This window comes from Engraulis encrasicolus, chromosome 9, assembly GCF_034702125.1.
Source record: "Engraulis encrasicolus isolate BLACKSEA-1 chromosome 9, IST_EnEncr_1.0, whole genome shotgun sequence".
Lineage (NCBI taxonomy): Eukaryota > Metazoa > Chordata > Actinopteri > Clupeiformes > Engraulidae > Engraulis > Engraulis encrasicolus.
Genome location: NC_085865.1, coordinates 19,628,923 through 19,643,815, shown reverse-complemented (window position 1 = coordinate 19,643,815; position 14,893 = coordinate 19,628,923). Strand labels below are relative to the sequence as shown.

Sequence of the window (14,893 nt, the reverse complement as noted above, 5' to 3'; positions counted from 1 at the left end):
TGTGTGATGAGGTGTAAAGACAGGTATCCAGTGTAAGTAATGTTTCATTGGCTTTATTTGTTTAAAAAACAATTGTGACTAAGTTAGTGATTAATTCAATGAAGACATTGTTTGAAAGACGAAAAAGTATTGCCGTCATTGAAGGTTTGTCCAAGTCTCAAAATGACAGGAACAGTTTTGGAAGTATTCCTGCTTTAATACTTAAGAAATAATGAAAAGACTGTAGTCTGGCTATGGAAATAAGGTGTTGGCTATGGCAGTTGAGTGTTGAAAGTACTGGGTAGCCTATAAGAAGGCTATACCCATTGTATACCTAATATACTGTACCTATTGTTTATCCAATACACTGCATATTCCCAGATATAAAAAAAAGCAACAAATTGTCCAAAATGATTTTGCATTGACTCCCGTTGGTTGCTTTGCAATCTTGCATCCCATAGTGAGTTGTGACATAGGCTCCATACTGTAGGAATGTGGTGGTGAGTAAACTCACCTTTCATGAGGAAAAGAATATTGAGTGATCTGCGATCTGATTCGCTATGCCAAGGCCAACATTTTCACATCTAAATGTTCTTAGCTCAGTGAAAGGTGTATCTGTGTGTCTGAAAATAGTGTGTTATCACACTATCTGAGATCTGTGAGATGTTATCTGAAGGAGATACAGTTGAACTTTTTTTGCTATCATTATAGTGATCACATATCAGCATCAGTATCAGCATCAGTATCTGATCCCTGAAGGTTAGAGCTTGTCTCCTCTATTGTCTCTCCACAGCTGCTCAGCTTCCTCCATATGTACCTGTGGGATGCACACTGCTCTATCTCCTGACCTGGTGCTTGGAGATAAGAAGTGTTCCAAAGAAGGTATGACATCGTCTGAAAATTACATCTCAAGTGGGTTTCATTTAAATATGATTAATAGATATTGGGCATGTACAAACCCCAACTCCGGTGAAGTTGGGACGTTTGGTAAACAGTGAATAAAATCAAAATGCTATCATTTTCAACATATGTACTCATTTCTAATTTGATAAATGCAACACGTCTCAAAAGAGTTGGGACGGGGACAATAAAAGGCAGCAAATGTCGAGGAAGACTAAAAGCAAAACAAAAGACAACACTTAACAGTTAAATACATTAACCGATGAGATGATTTTATATAAAAAACAGTGTTAATTCCTATCTTGGACATGATTTCACCAGCTTAAATGGTGGGTGTATTCCTTGTCATGTTTTGCAATGTTTTCCTTTCTGTAGTGCTTACTGCTTACAGTGTGACAGGTCTTGACCAAAAGCCCACCATTTTATCACCCGCTGGTCCTTATGATGGAGCCAAACTGTTAAAACATAGTAGAGAATGCAATTTGACCTTACTATGTGGCAGTAATCGAAGACCCCCCTTCAAAATATAATGCATTAGTGGCTTTTCATGCTGTTTAAAGCCATTTATACCATTCAGCACTGTATTTAACTCTACAGCTGAGTGAGAACATCTTAACCAATGCACTACTGCACCCGCATGCCATCATGGAGGCTGACTTTTGAAGTTAGCACTAACACAAGTTGGATGGTCCATTTTCACTGTAGCACAGGATGTGCAATGCTCTATTATTGTCAAAAAGATTGGACTTCTACAACTTCTGCTGACTTCTGTAAGGAAAGGACAGTTTCCCATGTCTTCTGGGTCTATTTCAAGTGAGCTCAGGTGCTTAGGAGAATGTTACACCCCTGTATCATTTGCACGCATTAAGCATTCTTAATATGGTCAATTTTCAATAGCTCTAATTCCTGGAGTGCTAGAGTGAGACTACAGCCAATATATATTTCATGATGTCATGAACCTATACAATGATTTTAATAACAAAAATATGTCTTATATACACTCAATCGTGGTAAATCAAAGGGAATTCAAAAATGTATGTAATAACTATGGTAATTATTCCCTTTGCATCTTTTATTCTGAGTGACTCAGCCTCTCTGTGATGATCTCATACCTGGACACCTATATTGTCCGTCAGTACAATTCATTTCGAAATGTTCTTCTTTGTTGTTTTATCTTATTTGGATGTTTACTAAATTTCACTGATCCCCGTCCCAACTTATTTGAGACGTGTTGCATTTATCAAATTAGAAATGAGTACATATGTCCCCCAAAACAATATTTTTTTCTCGGTTTTAACACTTAATATGTTGTCTTTTAACTATTCTCCATCTAATGAATGTATTGAATGTTTTGAAAATGATAGCATTTTGATTTTATTCACTGTTTACCAAACGTCCCAACTTCACCGGAGTTGGGGTTTGTATGTATGACAGTGTTTGTTTCTTTGATTGCCACCATCCCCTGGATTGTCCTTGAAATGTCCCAAACTAGTTGACTCTGCTACTGTATGTACAGTTAATCAAATGAAGACAAGTGACTGGCTAGTCATGTGTTGTCATGCTTTTTGTTCATGTGCATTGTACATCCTTCTATCATCTCACTTCACTGGCTTATCTTGCTCCATCACATCTCATCTCATCTCATCACATCACATCACTTTTTCTTTTTCTCTCTATAGAGTGTTCCCATCTCCATTTCATGCTCATGCTTCATGCTCATGTATTTCAAGGACAATGCGCATCTTCTTTCACTACTTCATCTCATCTCCTGCAAGTCATCCACTCTCCTTCCTCACCATTCTCTTTTCTCTTCGTCCTCTGTCTTTCTCAAGCATCTTACCTTCTCTCCTGCTTTCACTGACCTTTTTCTGTGTCTCTTCTGCTTCACCGTTTCATTTACAGTACCTTCGTAACTCTCTGCATCAACTCTTCCAACCCATTTACTCTTCACCTTCTCTCACCTCCATTGCTTCTTTCTTCTCGACTACCACCTCTCGTCCTCCTCTCATTACCCTCCTCCGCCTTCTCTTATTTCATCACAGTTAGTGACACCTTTTATTCACAGTGGCTTGCTGTATTTAGGCACATTGTTGGTTACAGTCCCTGGAGCAAAGTGTTGTTAGTAGCTGGTGGAGGATTCAAAGCTAAGACATTTCGATTGCAGGACCAGTTCCCAAATCATTAGTCCACAGCTGCCCTGTTCATTATCTTCTATTTTCTGTCCTCCTCTCCTTAACACCTCCTCCTCCTCTCCCCCATCTTCTGCAGGCCTTCTTGAGGGCTCTGGTAGACTACACGGAGGCTCCTCGGGAGAAGAGGCGTCTGCAGGAGCTGTGCAGCAAGCAGGGAGCCGCCGACTACAACCTCTTCATCAGGGACACCAGCATCTGCCTGCTGGACCTCCTGCGAGCGTTCCCATCATGCAACCCTCCTCTGAGTCTACTCCTAGGTCAGTAGTTTTCACACATTGAACAGTCAGTATTATTATTACTACAAGAGCAAAATACACCTCACAAGATGAGTGCAATAATAACAAAAAACTATTTTTAGGTAACGATTAATCAATTCTTTTGTGGGCAAGTCAATTAATTGAATCCCTGGCTGTTGAACCGATGCATCGATACAAATCAATTATTATTCACACCCCAAGAGACAAGCAGTCTTTCCTGAGTCTACATGCAGAGAGACTAAATCATGGCCCCTCATAGTTCCCCAAAGATACAAAAGCAACAAATGGGAGTCCAAAAATGTCTTTGCATGGACTCCAAATGGTTAGAGATGTCCGATAATATCAGCCCACAGATGTTATCAGCCCGATAATAGCATAAAATGTAATATCGGTCAATATCTGAAGGACCTACTAACGCCTTATGTTACTGGACGAGAACTGCGCTCATCCAGCACAAGCCGCCTGGCTCTGCCATCCAGTCGCTCTAGGTACTCCCAGTCAAGATTGTTCTCCGTTGTGGTACCCAAGTGGTGGAACAGTCTCCCAGAGGCAGCAAGACTAAGCACATCGCTTGCAGCCTTCAAGAAACAACTAAAGACATTCCTCTTTCGAGAGAATCTACTAGACTAATGCTTGAACTGGCCTTGCCCCAGGGCAGACTCCTGACATGATGTTTAGTTTAGTTTAGTTTAGTTTGTGTGTGTGTGTGTGTGTGTGTGTATGTGTTTGTGTGTGTGTGTACTCGTTATTTACTCTTTATGATTAAAAAAAAAAAAAAAACTAAAAAAAAAAAACTAACCCTCTTTGCAACTGCACTTGTTGTTCTGTATATCTCCTGTGCACTTTATTTGCTTGTGATTTTGGCTTGATTATGTCCTCTTTTGAAAGTCGCTTTGGTTATAAAGCGTCTGCCAAATGCAATGTAATGTAATGTAATGTAATATCGGTATCTGATTTTTGACCTATCAAAACCGATATAATAATGCTTGAATTACTGTACACTTTTCTCCTTAATTATTTTTCTATTTTGCACAGACAACGTTAATGTTTGGAAAGCTTTGTTGCATTCGAGAATGCATCTAGTGGGGCATTACAATAAAATTAAGCATATTTTGTTCCACAACAGCAGATTTGTAATGTTACCTAAAATTTGTTATGACGAAAAATAACCCACATATATCGGCATCGGCATCGGTATCGGACGATATCGGAATCGAAAATTGAGAGTTGGACAATATCGGCATATCGGATATTGGCAAAAGAGCCAATATCGGACATCTCTACCATTGGTTGCTATTCAATCTTTGGTCCCATAGTGAGGTATGACTTGGGCTCCATACTGTAGGAATGTGGTTGTGAGTAAACTCACCTTTCATCAGGATTCGCGATCTAATTGGCTGAATAGCCTTCTACGAAAAGTTATGTTTGCTCTTAAGAGTGACATATCCAATTCATGCAATTGGTTTATGAATGGAAATCACTACAATCACTACTCAAATGTGTCTTCCTCTAAGGATGCTGTAAAGTAAGAAATCAATACGGTAACCTTTACATGCCATAAAGCAGCATTTATTCACTATTCCTGATGACTGATGGTAAGGATAAGTGTAGCCCCCCAACCTTTTTTAAATTATGTGTACAGTCCCCTTGTCCTCTTACCACTTTTTGTTATTGCTCATTCGTCAATTCATTATGAAATGAGAGAGTGTAATGTCCAAAGTGCCCTAAGCGTGTCTTGGAGGCACCAAAGAGGACGAAAAGGGCACTGGCGCCGTTGCTTGTCATCCCCAATTTAACAAGATTGGCCTTTTATTCACCCGCTTGGCCCCGGGCAACTTGTCCAACTAGAACTTTTCCAAAAGACAGATAACATAAATTAGCATTTTAATTTTGTCCTGTAACTCAATTAGGTGTATTACTTCAGGGAGGAATTAAATGAACCAGTCACTGTCAGAAAAAAAAAGATTTTGGAAATCCCTGAAAATTGGATGGTGTGTTCATAACTCTAATATGAAGTCTTTCCACTTGGGGGCAGCAAATATACAAAAACGGAATATGAAGGCTCAGAATTGCACTCGGGCTGAAATCTGGCTTGAGTTCACACACATTTACAGTATGTTCAAGTCACCTCTATTTCTTGCATTTGTCCAGCTATGGATGTTGATACAGACACAGTAAATGAGGTCAACCCTTCAACACATTTAGCCTGTTAATTGTAGTTTGTTCCTGAAAACGCTGCGTTCAGTGCATTCCCTGTGTCAGAGCTATTTTTGGTTTGTCCAACCATGACCCTACCTTGGCTAAGGAGAGAGAAAGGGGGACATGGGGGAGAAAATTGGCAATCCATTTATTTTCAAGAAAAACTGCATGATATGTAAAGCAGAGCAGCTGTGTCTAATAGCCTGCAGCAGTCTCTGTCCCCCAAGGTAAAGATGCAGATCCCCGCGCCAGATAAAGTTATGCACTTAAATGACTTGTCACAGACATGCCTGTGTCCCGGTGTGTATTATTAATATGTATGAAGGTGTCAACACCCCACATAGATAGCTCAATCATTTCCAGCATTATTATACCAATATGTAATTTTGACACACTTGCACAAAGTTTCTGACAAACAATCTGGTATGCCTGAAAAGAGTCTTTTCAATGCCGCTGTTGTGGTAGATTCTGAAATGGCTGAAGGGCTATAGTATGGAAGGAAAATACCACTGTGTTAAGGAAAACTGGCTTTGTGAAAAGCAATTGCTGAGTACGAAACTCAACAATAATTTGCACACCTCAGCAGGCAGAAAACGTGACCATGAAAGCTTTCTTTTCGAAACTCAATTTGGAAAACCGAATGTTTGTCCTATTATTAGACCAACTGCAGACTTCTTTGGTGGAAAATGAAGATGCCTGTGAAAGCAGCAATGCATGCAGTTACCTCATTTGGAATTTGCATTGACATTGCAACGCCTTGCTGCTTTTCTCCTTATATTTTCATGTTTTGGCATCATATTTGGTCATATAAAATACATAGGTTATGGTTATTAACTAAATGTATCCAGGTGTCAGTGCCTTGCCCAATCTTAGTCAGATCCACACCAGGTATTCACCAGCTTCCTCTTTGCTCCTCCCTGTAGCCTCCTCCTGCCTGGCAAAGATTCATTAAAATCGGGCCCTTAGATTCAGCGTAATCCTGGTAACAAACAAACAAAAACAAACCCAATCAAGCGGCAAACAATTGGACACGGTTGAAACCAAAAACACCTCCTTGGCTGCTGCGGAGGAGGAGGAAGAAGAAGGAGGAAGAACAGAAGAAGGTGGGCAAAGCAGAAAAAAGACAAGAAAGAAAAGAATAAATAATCTGGCTGGAAGTTTCAAAACTTATAATATATGTGGAAAAAAAGTGAAAGTTGTTTTGTTTTTTGTTGTTTGTCTTTTGCCAAGATGCCGTTAAGTGTCCCCGCTGGTTTAATGGCTTTGTACTGTAGCTGTTGATGAGGCGGCGGGCACATTATGGCTGTTGTTCATGAGCTCCCTGTTATTCCGCCACACTGGGCACAGTGTCATTCAGCACCTCCGACGGGCCTCTAGCCTACCTTTATGCCCCCCCGCTGAGCCCGTGAAATTAATAGAGCTTATTGTGGTGGAGTAGCCGTGGCAGTCAGTGTCACCACGAACATGGTGTGTGTGTGTGTGTGTCTGTGTCTGTGTGTGTGTCTGTGAGTATGTGTGTGTGTGTTTGCTTGCATGCATGTGTATGGAAGGTTCGAGATGTGTGTGTGTGTGTGTGTGTGTGTGTGTGTGTGTGTGTGTGTGTGTGTGTGTGTGTGTGTGTGTGTGTGTGTGTGTGTGTGTGTGTGTGTGTGTGTGTGTGTGTGTGTGTGTGTGTGTGTGTGTGTGTGTGTTTGCATTCATAGTGTACGGAAGACTCTGGTGTGTGTGTGTGTGTGAGAGAGAGATTTTATGTGTGTGTGGAGGTTGAGGCTCTGGTCCGCTGTTCATGGTGCCATCTGCCGTGGCCCGGCTGTAGTAAATCACGTGCAAGTGGCTTGATTGAATCCTCAAACAGTTTGGACGGCTCGTTGAGCTTGATTGGTGGCATCAGTCTCTCACTCACTCGTTCTTCTGTCCATCTTGCGCTCTCCTTTTTTGTCTTTCACACAAACCCGGGTACTAAAATGCTCACACGAGCATGTACACACAAACCCCAGATCACACACACACACACACACACACACACACACACACACACACACACACACACACACACACACACACACACACACAGAGTTACTCTCACTCATCTCTGTCTCACACAGACTATAAAGATGTTGATTTACGGCAGATAGACACACAGATACAGATTTATAGATACAGATTTATAGATAATAACTGACATACTGTTGACAAACGGACCGCTGATACACTGACATAGAAATATATGGAGGAGAGAGGAAGAGCAATAAAGGAGTATAATGAAGAGTAGTGTTGGTTTTACCTCTCTAGAGATGGCCGGAAGAGAAATGAGAGTGAGAGGGGGAGAGAGACACAGGTGATGAAAGAGAAAAAGAGGGAGAGAAAAAAGCCAAGCCCAGCCAAGCCCAACTGGGAAACTCCAACTCCCATTGTCATTATGACACAGCACTCCACAGAACACAACGAAATTGCATTGCATGCCTCACCCGTGCAAGGGGGCGGCTCCCAATGGTGCCCCAAGGGAGCAGTGCGGCGGGACGGTACCATGCTCAGGATTCCTCAGTCATTTAGGAGGAAGGGGCAGAGCACTGGTTAATTACTCCCCCCACCAACCTGGCGGGTCGGGAGTCAAACCAGCAACCTTTGGTTCTATAAGTCTGACGCCCTAACTGCTTACCCATGACTGCCCTAGAGAGAGAGAGAGAGACTGAAAAAGAGAAAGATAGAGAGACACCATGTCAGTCTGCGGTGGAATAATTGCACAAAGGGCATATCTCTGGCCCTGATGACAGATAAAGAAGTGGGTAGAGGAATACGTGATGGCAGAGAGAGACAGCAAGAGAGAGAGAGATATAGATAGATTGATAGAGACAAAGAGTAGAAAGGAGAGAGAGAGAGAGAGAGAGAGAGAGAGAGAGAGAGAGAGAGAGAGAGAGAGAGAGAGAGAGAGAGAGAGAGAGAGAGAGAGAGAGAGAGAGAGAATGGCAGAGAAAGATAGGGAGAGGAAATGAGAAGAGCTGCTATGTGCAGAGGTAGAGATGAAGGTAGCTTCTCTGTGTCCCAGCAGTGATGGGCATTTCAGACACGGGGGACTTCAGATGCTGTGCTTGTGAATTAATCAGATCAGAAACGCCACACGACACAAACAATTGAAAGAAGAAGAGGACGGAGATGAATGCACTCGGGGGCGCTGTGGCGCAGTGCGCTAAGCCCCCCACATTTCGGCTTGCATGCCCACGGGGACCCCGGTTTGAGTCCGGTCAGCGCTATCTCTCTCTCCCAATCGTTTCCTGTCTACTCTCATACTGTCCTGTAATAATAAAGGCCAAAAAGGCCCCAAAAAATACTTCAAAAAGAAGAATGCACTTATATACACAAAGGCAACTGAATGCCCAAGTACACAGGACTTATGCACTGCACCACAAAAATATATGTATTTATAATTGGACCTGTGTACGGTGCATTGCATGAATATATGTATTGGTGATTATGTCTGCCCAGTGTGTTGTCAACGAAATCTTAACATGCCATTTGTTTCTTGCCCCTCTCATGCAGAACACTTGCCAAAGTTGCAGCCCAGGCCCTACTCAGCAGCGAGGTAAGAACCAACCACAACAAAAAAAAATGTTTTCTGTTTGCATTTGCTGTCTCAACACAGTTTTCTAATGAAAAATCTCCCCCAGAAGGCCTACCCCGCTGAGCTTCCATTCCGCCACACACCCTGTATGGTTACGGTCCGCAGTTCACTCGTTTTTTTATTTTTTTAATGTATTTTCACATACAGGAAGAAAAAGATTTCACCACTTTCAAACTGTGATGCATAGTGTTATAAGTGCGGTTAGCACTGACCAAACACGGTGGTGGAGGTGGGCAGGGCCGCTGACAGCTTTGACTGGGCCCGGGACAAAATAAGTCTGAAAGGGCCCCCCTCCCAATACATACAATGTAATAAGGACCCAAGTTTGGCCCTCCTCTGTCCCTGGGCCCAGGGCAACTGACCCACTTGTCCAACCCCCCCTGTCGGCATCGCTGGTGGTGGCAGTGCACTGCTGAGAGACAACACATATGGTTGTGGTTGAAAAAAAACAAACAAACATAACACGCTGTTGTGAAATCTCCGCAGAAGTCTCACTGGTGGTCCGCTGACCCTGCTTTGCAATCTGTTTTTCGAGAGAGATGAAGTATGAAGTTGTGTGTGTGTGTGTGAATGTAATGTATGATCATCGGGAGGTCGTAAAAGTATTAAGCGTGTTAAATTATTCATAGTTTTGACCAGCAGGGGTCCCTAGAGAGCCGGTGGTGTTGTGAGCAGCAGATGAAGCGGCACATAAACAACGGAGGCAAACAAACAGCACTTATTTTTTACTTCCCGATGTTTATCACCAGGGCTGCGTGCGTACATGCGAGTGTGTGTGTGTGTGTGTGTGTGTGTGTGTGTGTGTGTGTGTGTGTGTGTGTGTGTGTGTGTGTGTGTGTGTGTGTGTGTGTGTGTGTGTGTGTGTGTGTGTGTGTGTGTGTGTGTGTGTGTGTGTGTGTGCGTGCACGCTCGTGCCTTTGTGTGTGTGTCTGTGACCCCCATGGCCTATGGAATATGATGAATCATCTTATCTTGTGAGATATCTGCCAAGCCTCATTGTTGTTTTTATTTTGCATGAAGCATGAATTCAAAAAGTCAACACACCAAATGCTGAAACAAACACACACACACACACACACACACACACACACACACACACACACACACACACACACACACACACACACACACACACACACACACACACACACACACACATCTGTATAATATTCCTGCTGGTAGCCAACACATATGTTTTGGCTTCTTCTTCAGCGCATTTTGAGGACTTTTCAGAAGGCTCATTGAAAGGCTATGCACTCTCAACCGGAGGTCATAAGTGCCTGAGGAAGTTGCAAGCATTCATGGTTAATGGGGTTTAGGTCAACATTTAAATATAAAGATTTATTTGTCAGCCTTTAGATTTTTTATCACTGAAGCAATAACCCTTGACCAGGGTCAGTGCTCGTTTCCATATCAAGTGTGTGTTTACATGAATAGGCATCAAGAGCTTGATCTAAACATTTGCTTTGATTTGTTATCGTTACTTTGAACACTCTTGGCCTATGGTGTGCTGGGATAGGAGCTCTGTGACGGCTGATATCTGGCCCAGCTGTGGCCCTGATATGGCTAGGCAGATTATACTCTCGCGGTAGAAAACAAAGAGGAAGTTTAACGAAAACATTTGTGTAGACGTAATTAATAAAGAGTAAGTGTCTGATGTTTTGCTGAAATGTAGCAGTGCACCGGTGGTGCGATGGCATTAACAAATGTTGTGCAAAATGTTCTTTTGTTCTTCATACATACTTGCATGGCTTTGATTTTGGGAAACAATACCCAGTCTTCATTTGCATTGCAATTGCATCACAGTTGTGGATAGCAACCATGCATCCTTCTCTGTCTTGTCCCCACCAAGGAAAACGTGCAATAAAACAAGTAAACGTGGTTTTTAAAAATGTTTGTTTGATACCAATGCAGACAGACTACCACGTGTCAACTTTTTGTCTCTTGTTTACATATGCCTGTTATTGATTTTGCGAGAGAAAAAAAATTGTGTTCTATTCCCATTTGTACATATTGCATAGATGAGTGAGATACTGATGATATGCAGACATCGAAGATGTGCAGGGTTCACAGTGCGCTTGTGACAATAACATAAACACTTAGGGGTTTCTTTTGCCTTAAGACATGTAAAAGTTTTTATCTTTTACCTGACATGTTTCGACGGTGTTACTTCCGTCTTCATCAGAGGGTCACTGTGATGTTGATGAGTGACATGCTTTAAAAACAGCTGATGTTGTTGTGGAGGTGTGACCTCCCTGCCAACAACATCAGCTGTTTTTAAAGCACGTCACTCATCAACATCACAGTGACCCTCTGATTAAGACGGAAGTAACAGCGTCGAAACATGTCAGGTAAAAGATAGAAACTTTTACATGTCTTAAGGCAAAAGAAACCCCTAAGTGTTTAAGTTAAACAGTGAGACATAATGAACTTAATACATGTGACAATAACAAGCATTCTATTCTGTGCTATTCCGTTCTATGCTATTCATCCTATCCCACCCTGTGTCCTGGCTGTCTTTTAGCTCCAACCACCGCCACCCAGGCAAGGTGCACTTCGTGTTCAATATCGTGGAGTTCCCAGCATGCCCTGAGAAGTCGATTGCTAGAAGAGGCGTATGCACCGGCTGGCTGTCCGAGATGGTCTCGCCCATCCTCCAGGCCTGTGGCACCCCACCACCAGCACCAGCCGAGGTGACCCGTGCTGAAACACTGCCCAAGGTTGGTGATGAGAAAAAGGTGTCCTTCCTACATTGGGGTGGGTGGATGACTCATAGAAACCTAGTGGTCTTTTGTGAGTCAACGGACTGAGGGAATGGATCATTTCGCCACACAATGGATGCTTTCCTGAATGTTCTGCTATTTCCTCCCTATGCCAAAACAAACATGGGAGGGATGTAGTCCTCTGAATCATTGTAAAATTGTTGTGATGTTCCAACAGAAGGCTTTTTTCTTAACGGCACACATGGTGTGTGTGTGTGTGTTTGTGTGTGTGTGTGTGTGTGTGTGTGTGTGTGTGTGTTTGTGTGCAATGTGCATGTGCACACATTTTTGTGCATGTACCCCAAGATCCACATTGGTCCGCGGCACAGCAATTCTTTCCATTTGCCCTCTGACCCCTCGCTGCCTGTGGTGATGGTTGGGCCTGGCACCGGAGTGGCACCCTTCATCGGCTTCCTCCAACAAAGGTACAGAATCTCGCACCATCCACACTACTTGTCGGGCTAATGTTTCCTAATTGTAAACCTCCATGCAGTACGTCTGCAAGCATCACGTAACACAGACTTAATTCCAGAGAAACTTCCAGAGACAACCTAAACAAACCATACCTACTGAAAGAGTTAGTAAATATACTGATATATAGATAAATAGTTGAAAAGATTTGTTGCAAAACAACATATCCACAATTTTTTAACGTTTGCATTTTATTATCGGAAATGGCTGTTTAGAAGTCTTATCATCTCTCTGTGAATTCTTTCCATTGAAAGGAGGACTCTGATGAAGACACATGTCGAAACGTTAGTCTCACTGCACTAAAAAATAAATTACAGAAAATAGACATCCGTGTGGCACCAGATTTCTTTCCCTTTTTGCTTATGTTTTAGTCCTGCTCTGGTTGCACCGGATTGTTAATTTAGAAGCGCGGAGTGCGTATGTCCTTTATTTTGAGAACATACTTTTGAAAGCTATATAAAATGCATTTTGCAATGCATTTCCCAAAAGGTTTTAAAATGGATATATTATACGTCAGTGTTTCTCAACTGGAACAGTCTTGGGACCCACCATTTTCCAATCTCATTCAGTCGCGACCCAATTTTTTTAGCGATACTCGAATGACTGGTTGCACGCTACTATCGCGCATAAACATTCTGATTTTATCTATGACGACAGATGACACAAGTTCAATCAAAGTTGTAAATTGTTGCAGGAAAAGTTGGATGTTTTTTTTTGTTTTTTTTAGCGAATCAATGAATTATGAATTTTTTTTTTACACCATGGCTCTGCGACCCACCCATGACCCCTCCGCGACCCACTTTTGGGTCGCGGCCCACCAGTTGAGAAACACTGTTATACGTCATTTTGGAACAAAGCTCTTGAGTGAGCCAACAGAGAATAAAGGAGGTGCTGCAAAAAAAAAGGTGCTTCAGTGCAGGTGTGAAAAGAAAGTACTGTGTGAAATTTCAGTCGAATCCAGTAAGAGGGAAAGTACACTAAAAGAAAAAAGTGGACTTAATAAGATTCTTGTTGTGTTTCTGAGCAAATAAAACAGGATTGTATTCTGTCAGGCTATTCATTTTCTGTTGTTAAAAAGATGAGCATATAGTCACAAGGATGTAACGAGCAATGAGGAAAGCATTTTACAAGAATATTTAAAGGAATTTTGGTATAGCAATAGCTTTAGCAAAACGTTCATTACCTAGCACTACTACTGGCTTGACAAGTGCACAGAGAGAGCCGGCAGCAAGCCTTTTAAAAAATTCACTGCTGTCACATGCCTCATAGCATGCTGTTCTGCACTCCGCATCTGGGACTCTGGGCAGGTATGGAAATGACCTCTGAAGCCTTTCGTCTTGATTACGACTTTTCTGAGTCATTACCAGGCAAGTAGGCAGTAAGGCAGGCAAGAGCGAGGGAGGTAGCAAGGCAGGCTTTGGGGAGCGCTATCGATTTGGCGGCAGTGGAGGGATGGGGGTGTGGAATAGGGAGCGGGGTTGCTCAATAGCCCCCGTTTTCTTCCCTTTGGGCGTAAATCATAAATCATGTGCGTTTAAACGCCGGGGAGGCAGAAATGCACTATTGACCAGCCTGCCGTCTATCCGTCCAGTCGGGCCGGCCGACCGCCCGCCTCCCACATCTTTGGCCCTCCTGAACCCACCCCCATCCTGGGTTTCCACACCACACGCACACTCCAGCCTCAGATTGACCGGTGCAGGCGTGTAGGTGGGGTTGGTGTGTGTGCGTGCGTGCGTGTGTGCGTGCGCGCGCACACGTGTGCTTGTGTGTATATGTCTACATGGACGGGAAGGTGGTTTGTGTGAGAGAGGGACGGAAGGACGGATGGATGGAGGGAGGAAGGAAGGAAGGAGAGGGAGAGCAAGGGAAGGGAAGGAAACGAAGTAAGGGAGGTGCTGAATGAATGAACGGAGCAGTGGGGCTATTCTATTCACCGAGGCCCCTGTCAAATTTGAGCGGATGATTCAGCGCAGGCAGCCTCTGCGGAGGGCTTGAGGGCTGAGGGGGAGGCTTGGGGCCGAGGCGGGACTGGGCAGCATATGAATGAGGCTGTCCAGCCGCAGCTGCAGGTGTCTGGGCTGGGTGATGGCTCTGGACTCGCTGGAGGGAGATGGGAGGGGGTGGGTGGTGGTGGTAGTTGGAGGGTAAGGGTGACTGGTAGTGGGACTGTGAAGGGGGCTGGAGGGAGATGGGAGGGGGGTGGTAGTTGGAGGGTAAGGGTGGCTGGTACTGGCACTGTGAAGGGGGCTGGAGGGAGATGGGAGGGGGGTGGTAGTCGGTGGGTAAGGGTGGCTGGTACTGGCACTGTGAAGGGGTAATGGCTCAGGACTTGGTGGAGTGAGATGGGGGGGGGTAGTCAGAGGATGATGGGAGGGGGGTAAGACTCACTGGAGGGAGATGGGAGGGGGTTGGGGGTGTTGTAGTCGGAGGGAAAGGGTGGCTGTTACTGGGGCGGTGAAGGGGGCGGTGGGGCAGCGAGATGAGGAACTGGGTGGTGGAGAATAGTGGGTAGAG

General features: G+C 43.7%; 1 protein-coding gene across 1 annotated transcript in view; it reads left to right on the top strand.

The window, feature by feature from the left end:
• mtrr (5-methyltetrahydrofolate-homocysteine methyltransferase reductase) overlaps positions 1-14,893 on the top strand; it is a 45,360-nt gene that overhangs the window by 4,510 nt on the left and 25,957 nt on the right. The window contains exons 8-12 of the mRNA XM_063206707.1: positions 773-861; positions 3,148-3,328; positions 9,065-9,107; positions 11,671-11,866; positions 12,215-12,333. Coding sequence (XP_063062777.1) covers positions 773-861; positions 3,148-3,328; positions 9,065-9,107; positions 11,671-11,866; positions 12,215-12,333 — 628 coding nt within the window. The remainder of the gene's footprint in view (positions 1-772; positions 862-3,147; positions 3,329-9,064; positions 9,108-11,670; positions 11,867-12,214; positions 12,334-14,893) is intronic.